A 15,696-nucleotide genomic window follows, 5' to 3' on the forward strand; every position below is an offset into this window, starting at 1 on the left:
GCAGGTCTAACAATTAAATAAATATAATTTTATTGTATTAAATGAGTGGCATCTTCATTTTTTTGGAGCTTGAAAAGTTCATTCACCCTTTCCCTGATTCATATTCCTGAATCTATAAATGCATCTATTCAACAGTTCAACCCACTCACTTATGCAGCTGTTCCATTTTTGTCATCTTTTGGAAGATCTAAAGAAACAAAGCACGAGCTGAACTGAACAAATGCTGTAAAGACATGTCTCCTTTAGAGAAAAGAGACATTCTGCGTACCCAGTCAAGACACTGACAGAATATATGTCCTCATCCTGCAGAATATAGACGGAATAGATGCCACAATTAGAATTAGGATGATTAAATGCTATATTTAGGCTACAGCGCGTCTGTGGGTGTGTTTTCATCATCCAACACAGAAGAGCTGCTCTTTTCCTTCGGTTTATTTTCCTTTTGCTTTGATCTACGTCGCCATTTTTGGTTATAATGAAATGTCTGTGCGCTCCCACTGCAACAAGCCTGCTGGATGGAGACACGTCAGACCGAGCCAATCAGCCTCCTATTGCTCACTCGGAAATAGATAATTCAATCCTGCAGAAGAGCAAACTTTATAGTTTGAGAAATATCCTCATTCCTTTTCTTCTGGGCAATTATATAAGGAGATCGATCCATTTTCATATCTATCAGTTAATTGGGTTTGCTTATCTTAGAACAAAGACTAGAAACTCCCAAATGTCCTTTATAATTTAATCAAAACCAAATTTACACAATCAGGTATCAGTTCTCAAAATATGACTACATTTTCAGACCAATACACTCGGATTATTTCCTGGGAAAACCTTTGGCTTGTATCTGCAAAGGCTTTCAGGCTGGCTGCTTCCTGCAGTCCTAGCTAAGCTAACAGAGAAGTAGAAATCCCATCTAACTCTAATAAGAAAGCAAATTAGTTTATTTCCCAAAAATCGCTGACGTCATCACTTATAAGCCAACTAACGTGACTTTACAGTCAGCTCTAAATTAGTATTTTATTCATGGTAACTTGTTCAATTGTTGCTTTTGTCACTATCAAACACCACTGTTAATTGCAAACATTAACATTTTTTATTATTTATATGCCTGTCACACCTTTGCTCTTCATTACTAAGTTAAATATTGGAATGAGGTGTCGAGATGTGGTTTAAACAAACATTGTTTTTCAACATTCCAACTTCCAAGCACATTGAAGTTCAAGGAGCAGGTGAAAGCACAATAACCTTTGTACAGTATCTTCTGATTTATTCATTTCAACAGCTTTATAGGTCTGTTTCCATAAATATTTTTAAGCCAGTGCCCCCACAAGCCACTGCTCTCCTACCCCAAACCAACACCAGCAACAGATTGATTTCAGCAGTAGTCACATAAGAAGCTGCATATGAATTTATCATTATTATATGTAAATCAGGCTTGATTCATACATGGTTAAATCGTTGTCTGAGCCTCCGTCTTGCTCATCAGCGGAGACACTGACTCACAGAGGCCGGCTCCTCACAGAGACCGTAATCTTGGCCTGCTCACCTCCAGAGGCTGCAATCAGTAACATGCTGTGGCGTCATTAACAAGTGACTGTGTAAAGATCTCCTGTCACTGTTATACAACGACAACTTGTGATACAGTCAAGGAATCGCACATTAACTTCTGGGTTTTGTTGCTACGTGGTACAATGACAACTGGAATTTAATCAAGTTATGGCTGCAGTTAAAATAAAAGATTTGCATTTACTGCCATTGGATAGTGGACACATATATGATGTCAACAGCAAGGCCACAATAATTTGTGGTTGTATTCTTTATATTTTACCATAAATCATTTTTATTGATTGCAATCAAAGTGCATTATATCATTAGCCCTAAATATACAGTAAAAAAGAACTCTTATTATTTAACAAATACCTGTGTTATGGAAATATAGCATTGACAAAAGAAAAGACAAAATGATTTAAGAGAATATATGTCACAGTGCAAAATTTTAATCGAGACAAGAAATCAAAGAGTGTCTGTGGAAAAACCTTTGTTCCTTGATTCCCACATGGTCTCTTAGTGACAGGTTTATAACTAATGTGTCCTCTTTCTGAGCAGGTTAAAACATGATCTTTGTGACAAGACCTTTGTTCAAACTGTCACTTTCAGTCTCTCTTGATATTTCCTCGGCTGCTTCTGTGCTATATCTCAGCAGTGCAGAACGGACACATCTTTTTCTCTGTGTGTAAAAGAGGCAGCAGCCCCTGTGGAGCTTATGTTTTACAAAATGACAACCTGAGCTTTTTTCAACATGAGTTGTCATTTTGGGCAAAACTCAACACTTTTTTCACTTTAGTTGTGAATTGCCAGTTTGTCAGAACTGTATTCAGCTGCCACAGTCAGAGTTGAAAGTCGGCTCAGAGGCTCGGGGTCAGGTCCAGAGGAGCCGACGGGGTGGAAGTGGAGACATTGGCCCAGTTCAGGGTGAAGTTGGACATGCTCTGAGTCGAGGGCTCTGGAGCAGGGAACGCTATGTGGAAAGCAACACCTACGGCCAGAATAAGAACCATAACCGAGACTATGAGTCCCCGTCGCAAGATCAGCTGAGTGACGGAAAGAAGCTCTTGAGTTTTGGTGTTTGAAGTGTGTTTGCTCTGCTCGGCATCGCCACCAGCGCCTCGCGTGCTGGTGTTGTTGCCCTCGTTCTCGTGACCTGCTTTCAGCTCCTGATCCTGGGTGTTAACTGGACTGTAGCCATCTGACTCCTGAACGACTTTTCCGTCCGACTGGGCCTTCAGGGTGCAAAAGTGTTGCTGTTACTCGGTGTGCATGTGGAGTGTGATAAAACACACACATACAAAGAAGTGAGAACAATCTGCATGGTCTCTTACTTTGTTAGGGTCGTCAGGTACGTCAGATATCATCGCTTCACTCAGCACTGTACTCACAGGGCGTTTCGGTATCACCACAACTCTCCTTCCAGCTCGCTGTTGAGCCTGAAATCACATTAAAGGTAAATTCATGACACACTTTTTTATTTAGGTAGAAAAAACAATAAAATCTCTTTCAGAGGTTTCAGATTTGTCACTAATAACATCCGCTTTTCCTTTCAAAAGCCTTTATTAAGATTCATTTGTGACAAATTTGAGTATGTTTGTGTCTGTATACAAAATCATGTAAACAAAAGACTTTGGATCGATAATAATGTTGTAGAAAAAAACAAAGCTGTGACAAATTCAGTGGATACAGTGAAAGTGCTGTAAGGACGTAATGTAGTGATGGGACTGCCACCTAGTGGCCACAGAAAATTTACCCGATAAGACATTTCAGTTAATCCCATTTACACTCCTATAGTCAGTCTTTTCTGTCCAGATGTTTAAATACTGCAGTTTACAGGATGATAAGAAGATCCTACCTTTAATGTGACTTTCTTCCAATTTAGTTTGAAGATGAGAACGAGGAAGAAACCCGTCTGAAAGAAAACACATATCAGGAGACCCAGCCACAGGCCTAACAGGAGAAGCACACAAATGCAGATGATTTGAGTAAATATCTCCAGTGTTTTCACATCATAAATACAAGTAAAAACTGGATAACAAGAGAAAATGTACATAGTATTTTGTTTAAAAAGCTCCAAGATACAACCACTCAAGTAACTGACATGCAGATTTTTAGAATTCTAACATAAAATAAATAAATAGAAATTACAGTTGAAGTTAACGGTAATATCATAAGTTTTGTGACTTTATAAATATTCAAATTTAGATTTGATGATGGAACGGGGGGAATAGTGTATAGGTCAACCGGATGATTATAATACATCCTGAACATCCTGAACAAAATAAATATACATAACATAATGTACCAAATTTCATGTTATTCAATTAAGTGGCCACTGAGGCTCATTCCTCACTAATGTGTACTGAATAAAAACATATTGCATATCTTATTAGGATTATGATTATTTTTGCACTCTTAACTACTCTGAAAGATTAATTCAGATTCAGGTCTCCTCATGGAACAAGCACAAAGGTACACACCTCACAAGGTCAAAGCTTAAATGCACGTTTTGTGTGTGTGTGTGTGTGTGTGTATGTGTGTGTGTGTGTGTGTGTGTGTGTGTGTGTGTGTGTGTGTGTGTGTGTGTGTGTGTGCTCAGTGTCAGCTCCTGCCTTTAAGAGTAAAATGATGTATGTGTGAAACGTTTGTTTCTTCTTAATGGAGCGACGCTTGCGAACTGGTTCAGGAAGCCAACTTGAGCTGCGCTGCTCCAATCATCTGACACACATCATGTGACATACCTCACTCTCCACAATCATCTATAATACACACCCACTAAAAAAGTTAAGTGATCATTTTTCATCAAAATCCATAACATAAATAATAAAATTTCCAGAAACCGGAATCCTGAGCCCAAAAAGGGTTTGGTGTAAAATCGCAGTAATTAATAGCTCAATTTAAATTCTCACAGATAGAGTGAATATTACCTAATATTCTGAGCTTGGCAGCAAACATCAGAGCTATTCCCACTGGCAGACCGATGCAGTAGTAGCTCACCAGGTTGGACAAGGCAGCGATTTTCTGCATCCCAGATCCGACAATAATCCCGCAGCAGACGCACTGAGAACACACACAGTGAAACATAGAGGTATAGAGCTGTATGTGTGCTACTCGACATGAGGGTTCAGTAATTAGACCAGATCATCTGTTGTGTTCTATAATAATAACCTACCAGGAGAGAATCAAAGAATTGTAGAAATGTGTAGATCGTGAGGATCTCTGAGACAAGCTTCACAATATTCCTAAAAAAGAGTAGAAGATCGTCAGAAACAGAGTTGTCGTCACACGGTGCAGAATTGAATGGATGTTGGTGTGAAACTCACTCGTCAGAGGTAAATATGCAGCCAAGGTAGGGCTTACAGACAGCCACGAAGATGCCCAGGAGCACAGAAATCATTCCTGCAGCAAAGACATAGGATACAATACGTAAGACCTCCAGATTCACATTAAACATAACTGGTTGCATTGGTGTACACTGTATTTTAGATCTTTAACTAAAGCCATTTTCAGACATGAAGTCCGGAAAAGTTGGTCAAGATCAGATTCTTTCACATGTGAAGAACGCAGCAGGAGATGGTCCGGGTCAGACGTGTTCACAACAACAGGAACATTCAGGCGTAGGGTGGCTTCTGTGGAGAGCTTGCACTGACAACCTTGTCGGCGTGTTGATCATGTGTGGCAACTCTTTGTCATTTTTGTATTCTTAAAAAATATTTCAGAACAATTTCCTGCTGTATTCTCACATGAGCTCACTCTGACATTTTCCAAACATTTTATTCAGGCGCTGGCAGGACAAGTTCTGGGAAATGTCCAGAGCAACTGATTCAATCTTCTGTGTTCTCACATTTATCCAACGGAGAAAATTTGGGGGAAATGTTTGGAATTCAGTGCATGTTTGAAAGCACTGTTTTACGTGTATTATTATAAATTATACACCTGGCCATAATACAATTCTGTCTCTTCATACCTGTTAGAACCAGGGCCACTTTGCAGGTGACTACAGCCCTGGCGGTTTGTCCGGCCCCCAGAGTATTGCCAACTCGCACACAGGTAGCTGCATGAATACCCATAGGGAACTGCAAAGAACCGGCTTCAGTGTCATTTACACATTCAGGAAACCATTTGATAGAAATGCTTATTCTTCCAGAGAGTGTTTATCAACACTATTTTCAAGCCATGTGAATAAATCTTCAAACAAACAGACATTTTATATTGTTTTATATTGTTTTAAGCTAAGATAAATCGACTGGCTCCTTACAAGAGTTTTTATCAACAGTAAATAATTGCAAAGTAATTGGTAAATGATATAACTAATGGGTGATACATACCATAAATGTTATGGCTCCTAATTCCACCATAATATGCTGGGCAGCAAGATCCCTCTCACCAAGTACACCTGATATGATAAAGGTCAATTTAGTTTTTACTACAGTCCAAAACCAGAACTTTAACGTTTTTAAAGAAAACACTAACCTGAAAAGAAAGTAAAAATTTCCCAGATCCACCATTCAAAGCAGATCATAAACACACTGGGAATAGCCAGCTTCATGTAGGAGCCCCACTCCTGCAAACAGTCAGTGCTCCAGCCTGCAGATGGTTTCACAGAGAGAAAACATACTCAATATGGCCTGTAGAGGACGGCAGATGACTAAACACTGCTTACACGTTTCTTATGCCTTTTGACCTAGATGGCCAAAAGGCATGTGGGAGCGGTGCGTTTTGTTCCCTAATACAACAGGTGACGACATGTTTAGCCGCATGTTATCTTTTAACCGCTGGCTGTCGAGGTGGTGTCCTGTAAACGGTGTGGGCTTTGTAGATAATTGGCTAACTTTTTGGAGAAAACCTGGTCTTGTTAGGAGAGACGGCGTTCATCCCACTTGGGATGCAGCAGCTCTCTTATCTAGGAATATTACTCAGTCTATAACATGACAACCCATAGTTGGGACCAGGAAGCAGAGCTGCAGTGCTAAACACTTCTCTGCGCTCCCTCTGGATCAGTCACACAACCCCATAGAGATTGTGTCTGTTCACCGTCCGATTAAATTATTGAAATTAAACAAAAACAGAGCGAGAACTCCACACAAAAATCGAATACAAATTAAAACAACCTCTGAAACAACACAGGAAACCCAGACTTTGAAATGTGGTCTTTTAAACATTAGATCACTGTCAAAAAAGGCTCTTTTAGTTAATGAAATAGTCTCAGATTACAAAATAGATTTATTGTCCCTTACTGAGACGTGGCTGCATCCTGATGAATATGTCAGTCTAAATGAATCTACTCCCCCCAGTCATATAAATTTACAGGTTCCCAGAGAAATTGGGCGAGGAGGTGGAGTTGCTGCCATTTTTAACTCCAGTCTATCAATTAATCCTAAACCTAAACTCAGCTACAAATCATTTGAATGTCTGGTTCTTAGTCTTCCACGCCAATCTAGGAACCACCAACAGCCAATCATATTTGCTGTAGTTTACCGTGCTCCGAGGGCTTATTCTGAATTTTTAAAGGAATTACCTGAGTTTTTATCAAACTTAGTCCTAAAGACCGATAAAATTATTATTGTTGGTGACTTTAATATTCATGTTGACAATAATAAAGATTGCCTTAGCGTAGCATTTATTTCAATACTAGACTCTATTGGTTTCAGTCAGTGTGTGCACAAACCTACTCATTGTTGTAACCACACACTTGACTTGGTATTATCGTACGGTGTCGGAATTGAAAATTTAACAGTGATTCCGCGCAATCCAGTTCTCTCAGACCATAATTTAATAACCTTTGATTTTTCAATAACTGAATATATGCCACTAATAAAAAATTAATTTTCTAGATGTCTACATGATAGTGCTGTAGCTAAATTTAAGGAAATAATTCCAATTACATTTAAACCCATATTAGCAGTAGATATAAACAACAAATTCTTTAAAAACCTGAGCTCCATTGAGATCGACCACCTCGTTGATAGCTCTGCAGACTCATTACGATTAACATTAGACTCAATTGCGCCTCTAAAAAAGAAAAATGTAAAAAATAATAAATTAGCTCCGTGGTATAATTCCCAGACAAATGAGTTAAAACAATTATCAAGAAAACTAGAAAGGAAGTGGCGCTCCAGCAACCATGTTGAAAATCTAATAGACTGGAAGAATAGTGTTAAAGAATATAAAAAGGCTCTCCACAAAGCAAGAGCCGCCTACTATTCAAAACTAATAGAAGAGAATAGAAACAACCCCAGGTTTCTCTTCAGCACTGTAGCCAGGCTGACAGAGGGTCACACCTCCACCGAACCCAGTATTCCTGGGGGTCGCGGTGTTGGATCCAGTGTGGCGGATTCTGAGTTATGTGGGCTGATTGTGGTGCTGGCGGCGGATCCTGTGTCGCGTTGGCATTGGGCACGGGCGGTGGACCAGGACCGCGGTGGTGGCTCGTGATGGGTCCTGGTGGGCGGCGGTGGACGGTGACTGAGGACTGGAGTGGCGTCTGGTCTGGATGGTGGATCGTGGTCTGAATGGTTGCTGACCATAGACTGTGATTGCAGCGGGACTGCTTGGCATGTCATGTTGGGGTTGTCCTTCGGGATGTCTACCCTCATCAAATGCTGCTAGAGACTTTAATCTTTAATCTTGAAGACTTTAATCTTGATGATGTTTTCCTGCACGTGGCATCTATTGCACTTCTGTCCGTCCTGGGAGAGGGATCCCTCACATGTGGCTCTCTCTGAGGTTTCTACGTATTTTTACCCTGTTAAAAGGGTTTTTAGTAGTTTTTCCTTACTCTTGCTGAGGGTTAAGGACAGAGGATGTCACACCCTGTTAAAGCCCTATGAGATGAATTGTAATTTGTGAATACGGGCTATACAAATAAAATTTGATTGATTGATTGAGATGCATTTCTATAAATGTCAATTCTGACGTGGTCGCTTAGGATTTGGTATTCACGTTCGTGTGTATGAATTCACCTCCCCACGTCTGCAGATGGAGCTTCTTCCATCTGATGAAGCCAAACAACAGCAGGCAGAGGCTGATTTGAGAGAGGCTGTTGGCGATCACCGATCCTCTGCAAACACACACGGCAGAACATCTTTACATATTGGAGAGGTGTCTGCTGACGTCTCACTGTGACTCCATCCCTCTCTTCAGGCAAAGACAGGGGGAAGGAAGGAGTCACAGTACATCAGCACGGAGAAAGTTGAAGTTATAGTGGTTTGAGCACACTTCATGTCTGAGGGTCTTATCCTTGAAGACTAAGAGGAAAAACCAATGAATCAAATGTTTGTCCAGCTGGACTTGGATCCACTCCTGTCAAAGCTCACCCTCCTTTCTTTACTCGGGCTCCCTCTCTAAATAAAGTAAAGATAATAAACATCAGTGTCGGACTGACTCAATTTTATCAGATTTTTCTCAGATCAACATTCAAGTCTAATGAGCTCCGTGACCTCCTGTCCCCTTCTCTCCAAACCCACCCACAGGACCTCTCCTCTCTGAACAACAGTGAAATGATCAGAGTGAAATGATAAAAGGCTTAACTACTAGATTTCATTGGTCAGCAGAGAGGCAGCACTTACATGACGCCCCACTGGAGGCTGAAGATTAAGACGTAATTGACCCCCAGGTTTAAAATGTTTGCCGCTGCTGCGGTGTACATCTGAGGAAGAATAATCCCCTGCCAAACAAAAAGGACACACGATCAACTGCATGAACAACAAACTGAAACTTATTATTCCTCAAAGCAATGTCAGGAAAAAATTCCATTAACAAGACAAACACAGTCATGCTAGCACCTTGGTGAACTATGATGTTGTGAGGAGGTACAGAGATTTAAGATCAGCGCCGACATCAGCATGCTTAAATACTCACCATGTGACATGTTTTACTGATTGGCACTTAACACAAGTACAGCTGAAGCTAATGGGAATGTAATTTGACTTGCAGGTAAAAAAAATGTACTGTATAAAGATGGACAGCATGACTGCTCCCCATAAGTGAAGCCAAAGCGTCTTGATCGCATATATATATATATATATATATAGGTAAACCCCTTCTCTGTTTTGGATGACACTAAAAACTAAAAAAGTCAAAGTACACGTCAAAAAGATTTTTTTCAAAGATGTCCAGTTCTTATCGTCCCACTGATGAATTAAAATTTAATGTCTTTTATAAATCTTACAACAAATGTTGTTTACAACCAATGGATTGATAACCTATTAAGCGCATCTCTGATGCAATTCATGTGACTGATCATGATGTCAGCAGATTCTCATGTTTTTGTCCCAGAGTCCGACCTTTGCTTCGGGGACACAAACTCTTTGCAGTCTTTTTTTATTGATTTTTTTTAAAGGGAGAGCGTTTGCGGAATTTCAGTGCAGCGGTTTCGTAGACTTACTTGGTTTTGTAGGTAGGCAACCTGCAGGTTATACAGTAACATGGCCTGGAGCAGGGAGACACAAAGGGAACAATTTACAGAAAAGAAATGGCACAACTCTCAGATATCACGACTGTCTACATGTCCAATAATTGATATGTTGTGTGTAAATCATGTTAACATGCTAACAACATGATGAAAATATTAATGGGGAATTTTCAATTACGCCTCCTGACTTTTACTAGATTATCTGGGTCAAATGAAGGCAGTAATTGGAATAAATGCAACATGATGGATTACTCGTGTTGATTTTGAATCACTCTGGCATTCACACAACTTCATTGGATTACAAGAATTAAACATTTCACGATTCAACACACTTATCTACAGCTGTTGTTATGCCCTGCATTGCAGAGATACAGTTGCTCGCATTTTTCCATTATTGCTTTTAGAGAGAAATTAATTAAACAGGATTCAAATTTTGTTATGCCATTATTTTGTGTTTCTGTATTTATGCTGCAGTTCCAAAGATATTTCGGTTTAGCTGCCTCACATCCTTTACACAACATCCAGAGCATGTTCTAAATTCAGGTTATTGTTGAACTTAGGTCACGTCAAAGCTTTAAGCAAACATTGGTCAGATTATTAACAGTGGTCGGGTGAGAGAGTGCATGGTTTGAAAGGAGGCCAGGGAGTTTTGTGTTTTGTTGTCTTAACTGAACAGCACTGGAACACACATCAGTCTTTTGATGAGCTTAAAGACTTGATCGGAGTTGATTCCTTGCCTCATTTGCCACTTTGCATATTCTAGGGTTCTCTTTACACCTAAACTTGATTTGCATTTCTCTGTTTAGTACCGAGCCTCCGGCTGATTCAAATATGCCAATGCTGTGGCTCAAGTAACTGCAGAAATATAACATTATACAACATGTATTGAATACGGCAATAGAAGGTACGATCCCCTGGGAGAACAACACTTTCCGGGAGTGTTTTAGTTTAGTACACTTACTGGAACAGCTGGTAAAAAGGCCATCACGTAGAGCTGGGCAATTCTGAAGGAAAAGGAAGCAACATTAATTTAGTGCAGTGAAAACTTTGACAATCGGTCTACAAGTCTATATGAAAGCTTTGTTTCTAACCTACTTTGTTCCCTCAATATAAAATACAATGACATGAATCAAATTTTACTGCCTGGAGATGCATGTGTAATATTCACATATTTTTTAATATAGGGAAACTACAAATGCAATGCATGTTATGGATGTTTACATATACATTTATAAACGCCCATACAAAGGTGAACTTATACACATCCACACACGATACCTCTGTAAACACTAACCTTGAATAACGTAGATATCAGAGATACAGAAGAGAGTCAATTACATAATAAAAGCCAAGGCACCAAAGATAAAGGTAATGATGGCCTTTTTTTGTTCTATCCTTAAACAAACTCAATGGATTATGAAGGCGATGTGGTCAGTGTACCTCACCACTTCGGCCTCTTGGTGCAGGATGAGTAGTAAGTTGTGAGAGTTGATGAGAATAGCCCAGCAGGGCAGACAAAACAGCAGCATGATGAGTGAGCTCCTCTGTAGGATTACTCCCACACGTTTCATGTTCTTGCCGCCAAATGTCTGCAAAGCACAAACCACAATTATAACTGATTACACGTGTTCAAACGCACAACAAAAAATAATAAGGTGGAGATACGGCGGTTTGCTCACCTGAGAAATCAGCGTGTCACAAGCCACGGCAAGGCCAAGGCCTGTTGCAGTGGTGGTCATGTTAATGGTCTGACATGCGGGAAAATCAGACACAAACAAAATCTGCACATTAGGTTTTAGTTGTAACAATAGATTTCCTTGTTCTCCTTTTTTGTCCATGTCTTGAGTAATACATACATTTGTGTAATGTCTAGACACCCAGCTTTTTTACACCTCCAGTGTTTCTGCAGCTAATGTGAAGGATCCAGGCAGAATAGTCCAGCAGGCATTATGTTCACACACATCAATGGTATACGGAAAGAGCAGACACGGGGCTAAAGCTGTGCATGATGGTGATATGCTGACATAAAAGCAAAACAGCAAGGTAATGGGAAGTCTGCCCATTAAGTTTTACCTACTCTGACATACAGTATGATGGGCTTAATTTTGTTGATGGGGGAGAAGTGCTGTGTAAGTTGTGTTTTTTTTTGTTTTTTGGCTGAAACAACAGTATAATTGGTATTTTCCTGGCTGGGCACAAGCTTTGACGCAGTGTATGGACTGGACAGGCAGTAGCAGGTCTATCATTTGTCTAAAACAGGGGCTATAGGTTGTTTACGTTTAACTCTATGAGCACATTGTGTTCCTCCAAAAACGTAGAAAATTTAAATCTGTGTTTATTGTGAGTGTTGTTAGTAAGTGATTTCCAGGGTCAATCGATTTCAATGGGTGCCAGTCCTCCTCGGGCCTCACCCCTGGATCCATCCCTTGCATACAGGGCTTTTTGGCTTGCTTATTTACTCCACTGTCAGTGTGTCCGACCTCAGACCACCATGCTCTTACAAGTGGACATGGACGCCACACTCTGGGAAGTCCAGGAAGATCCTCAGACCAACTTTTCCAGGATATCGTGTCTGATCTACTGTATTTGCTCTTCACACATCCCAATTGGTCCGGCACCTGACCAGATAAGCGTTTACAGCCAGTTGGAAGTAAGAGACACCATGTCAGCAAGGCCTCTTATCTGTATTCACTCACTCAAATCTTCCAGCATTCAGGCATGACTGTCATAAACTGCTGTTGTGGCAGCTCAGGCTAACCTACAGCGATAAGCACATGGTTCGGTGTTTGAGGGCTTCTGTGGACAGTGACCAGGCAGTACATCAGAGCTTGTCCACAGATGTTGTGCAAACTGTGCACCCCTCTGGCTCAGCTCATTATGCTCTTATGTTGCCATGGGAGAGACAATTAAGACTTTTGCAGTCATGTGGTGGTTTAGGGGTTTAGCAGCTCGACCATACATCACAACATCCCACATTTAGAACTGCATTACATTTTCATTTCTCACAGCCTTTCCTGCCTGTGACTCAAACTTCTAAGAAAGGCATAAAATACCTCAGAGATTTGGAAAGGAGATTACTGAATTGACTCTTTCCCTGTACATGACTTAAATACCCCTGAGAGTAAACACCTTGTCAAAGTAAAAGGTGGCTCGATTACATGCAGAAACCCAGGGGGGGAGTTGCATAATTTGTTCCACATTACAAGTACAATGGCTTGTTTTGCGATAAGCTCAGATTGCCACACACGATTTGATTGTTCAGTATAGACTGGAGCTTCAGTCAAGCACAGGTTCGGCAGACAGTGTACAGACACACTGTGGCTGCCACCCTGTCTGTTAGTTAAATCTGCTGCATGTGTTGCTCTTATTCTTGGTAGTCCGTGTTTGAATTTGCACCTTTAATGTGAAAGTGTTGATACACTCCATTCCGCCGGGAGTCAACACACCCCCACACTGCAGCTTGTTGCAATTCTAAACTCCCTGATTTGATTTTCAGGTGGGGACCATAAGTCTCAGACATTTGAACCTCACTGTGGTTATGTTCTGCTCTCATAATTCCCTCATGCGAACTGTCATTATCACCTACATGGGTTTCTTTGACTTATACTTGACTTTGATTGGTTTGTTTGTGTCTAATTATAGAGTTACAACCAGCATCACCAAACTCAGGTACAGTACTCAACACTAGTTTAAATGTGCCAAATGAAAGCCCTTGTTGATTAAACTTTATATATTGGAGACTAAGACTGTTAGCAATCCTGACAAACGCTTCTGCCTCTTTTTCTTCTTCTATTGGAGTGAATCTGCTCAACTCCATTGAATTACCTTGTTGTCATATCCTTTGCTCTACATGTTTCTGCTGCCAGTCTTGGGTCTCGCAAAAGAGACATTTCTATTTTAATCTTAAAGAAAAAACCTACTTTAATAGAAACTAAAATTAAAAATATAAATGACAATTGGAGCAAAGGACCTTCATGCTACTTTGTTTTCAGGATGTGTACTTTGGCGACTCTTTGCCAACTCACAAGTGGTGGCCGTTAATTGTGAGCTCCAATGCTACGAGGAATAGGAACAAATCCAACACTCAAAAGGACTGACATTGATGTATGTACCAAACCATAAGCAGCCTGAGGCAGCTAAAATGGAGCCAGACTTTTTATTTGGACATTAACACATCATTCCAAGGTGCTGGCTGTAACCTTGCAGTCACATTAGATAAACAGCTTGAAGATGTTGTTTTTGTTCTGCTACACGGTAATTAGTTACCAAGCTGAAGTAGATGGATACACATCGTTAACGGTTCAGTTAACTGCTCTTCACAACCGTTGCCTCAGCTTGTGTGTCGCTGGAAGGTTGCTGATTGGTTAGGACAGCCAAATGCAGCATTTCAACAACGGAGTATCCTCCATTTTGTTTCGTATATACATCTGGTCCTCTTTTAAGACTCTGGACTTCTGAGAGGAGGTTTGAATAAGTGTTTCATTTTTTTATAGGTTTAATTGACAAAATGTGTGCTGAGTTAAAATACTTTTATTCTGCTTGCATAACAATTAGTTACGGTTTTACCTGTGTTCTCTGGTCTGTACCCCATGTGGCATGGCAGGCGTTGATTATAGCTTTTCTTTAGTTTACTCTCTGTGTTTTATGTTTTGTTTTGTTCCTAGTTTTTATTTTTGTTTCTTTTTCTCTTTTCTCTTTTTTCTTTTCCCTTTACCTAGAGGCAGATAGGGGTGGGACCTCTACAGGAGAAGGAGGTGTGTGTGGGTATGCGGGAGAAGGGCTTGGGGGGTTAATGTAAAATGTAAAAAATTGGAAAAATGTGAGCATTGTAAAATATCTATTTTATGCTCTCACTTTGTATCATTGTTGCTCAATAAAAAAATGTATGAAGAGTATTGTTTATGTATGATGAGGTAAGGACACAGAATCACATCAGTTATTGAAGATCTGTGATCTCAGTATGATATTGATAGCAACTGTTAGTAGATTTGCTATATAGAAGAAATTATAGCAATATCAATGGCAGCAAGAGAAGTATAAGTAGTGGTTTTATATGCAGAAGAATTTATATACTTAGAATTACAATTTGTCTATATGCAACAAAGGAGTATAGGTCGTACCGCTGAGGCCAGTGCAAATCCTGCCAGTTCTGCATTGCCAATGTGACCACAGAATATAGTGGTGACAAACGACTGGAGGAACCAGAGAATCCGAGACAGCAGCTGTAGAAATAAAAAGAGATGGTTTCCAAACAGCACATCTTTGATCAGGGGAAGCTGAACGAAGCAGCAAAGCAGTGCCGATAACTGTGTTCAGACAGCGTATCTGTTAACGTGAGTTAAAGAGCAGTGTTGTGCAATCAGCGCTGACTGACATGCAGCATAGAACCCATGTTATTTCAGCTTTTGCATACTGCATATACATTTCAGACTTGCTGAATGGTTGAACTGATCAGAAAAACATACCAATCCCCCCACCAGCGCTTCAACTTTCCCCTACTCACCAGTGGGCCCGTGAGTTTTAAGAGGTGGTAGAGTTCCACTCTGTAGGCCAGTGGCAGCCACCTTCTCACACATGCCAACTGACACAGTTTGGAACTGGCTGCTGCCGTGTCTTCGTCTCCCTCAGCCTCGGCCGCCTTTGCCGCAGGAAGCCCAGCGACGGGCGCTGCACCCGGCGAGGGTGGTGCAGGTTCCGGGGAACCCAGCTTCTCCATTCAATCACAGAGAAAGAAGCCA

At 40.6% G+C, this 15,696-nt stretch overlaps 1 protein-coding gene across 1 annotated transcript; it reads right to left on the reverse strand.

Annotated features, from left to right (window-relative positions):
* Positions 1–1,238: 1,238 nt before the first annotated feature.
* Positions 1,239–15,692, reverse strand: slc47a1 (solute carrier family 47 member 1). Its single transcript, XM_053441793.1, has 17 exons — positions 15,462–15,692; positions 15,079–15,180; positions 11,638–11,706; positions 11,399–11,547; positions 10,920–10,962; positions 9,932–9,976; positions 9,114–9,211; positions 8,508–8,605; positions 6,019–6,132; positions 5,874–5,941; positions 5,513–5,621; positions 4,869–4,944; positions 4,718–4,787; positions 4,473–4,605; positions 3,401–3,495; positions 2,877–2,981; positions 1,239–2,777 (listed from the first exon to the last, which is right to left on the reverse strand). Exons 1-17 carry the CDS (start codon positions 15,672–15,674, stop codon positions 2,403–2,405), a joined length of 1,962 nt encoding a protein of 653 aa, XP_053297768.1. The 5' UTR covers positions 15,675–15,692; the 3' UTR covers positions 1,239–2,402.
* Between the last annotated feature and the right edge of the window lie 4 nt (positions 15,693–15,696).

The sequence above is a fragment of the Pleuronectes platessa genome, chromosome 15 (genome assembly GCF_947347685.1).
Source record: "Pleuronectes platessa chromosome 15, fPlePla1.1, whole genome shotgun sequence".
Lineage (NCBI taxonomy): Eukaryota > Metazoa > Chordata > Actinopteri > Pleuronectiformes > Pleuronectidae > Pleuronectes > Pleuronectes platessa.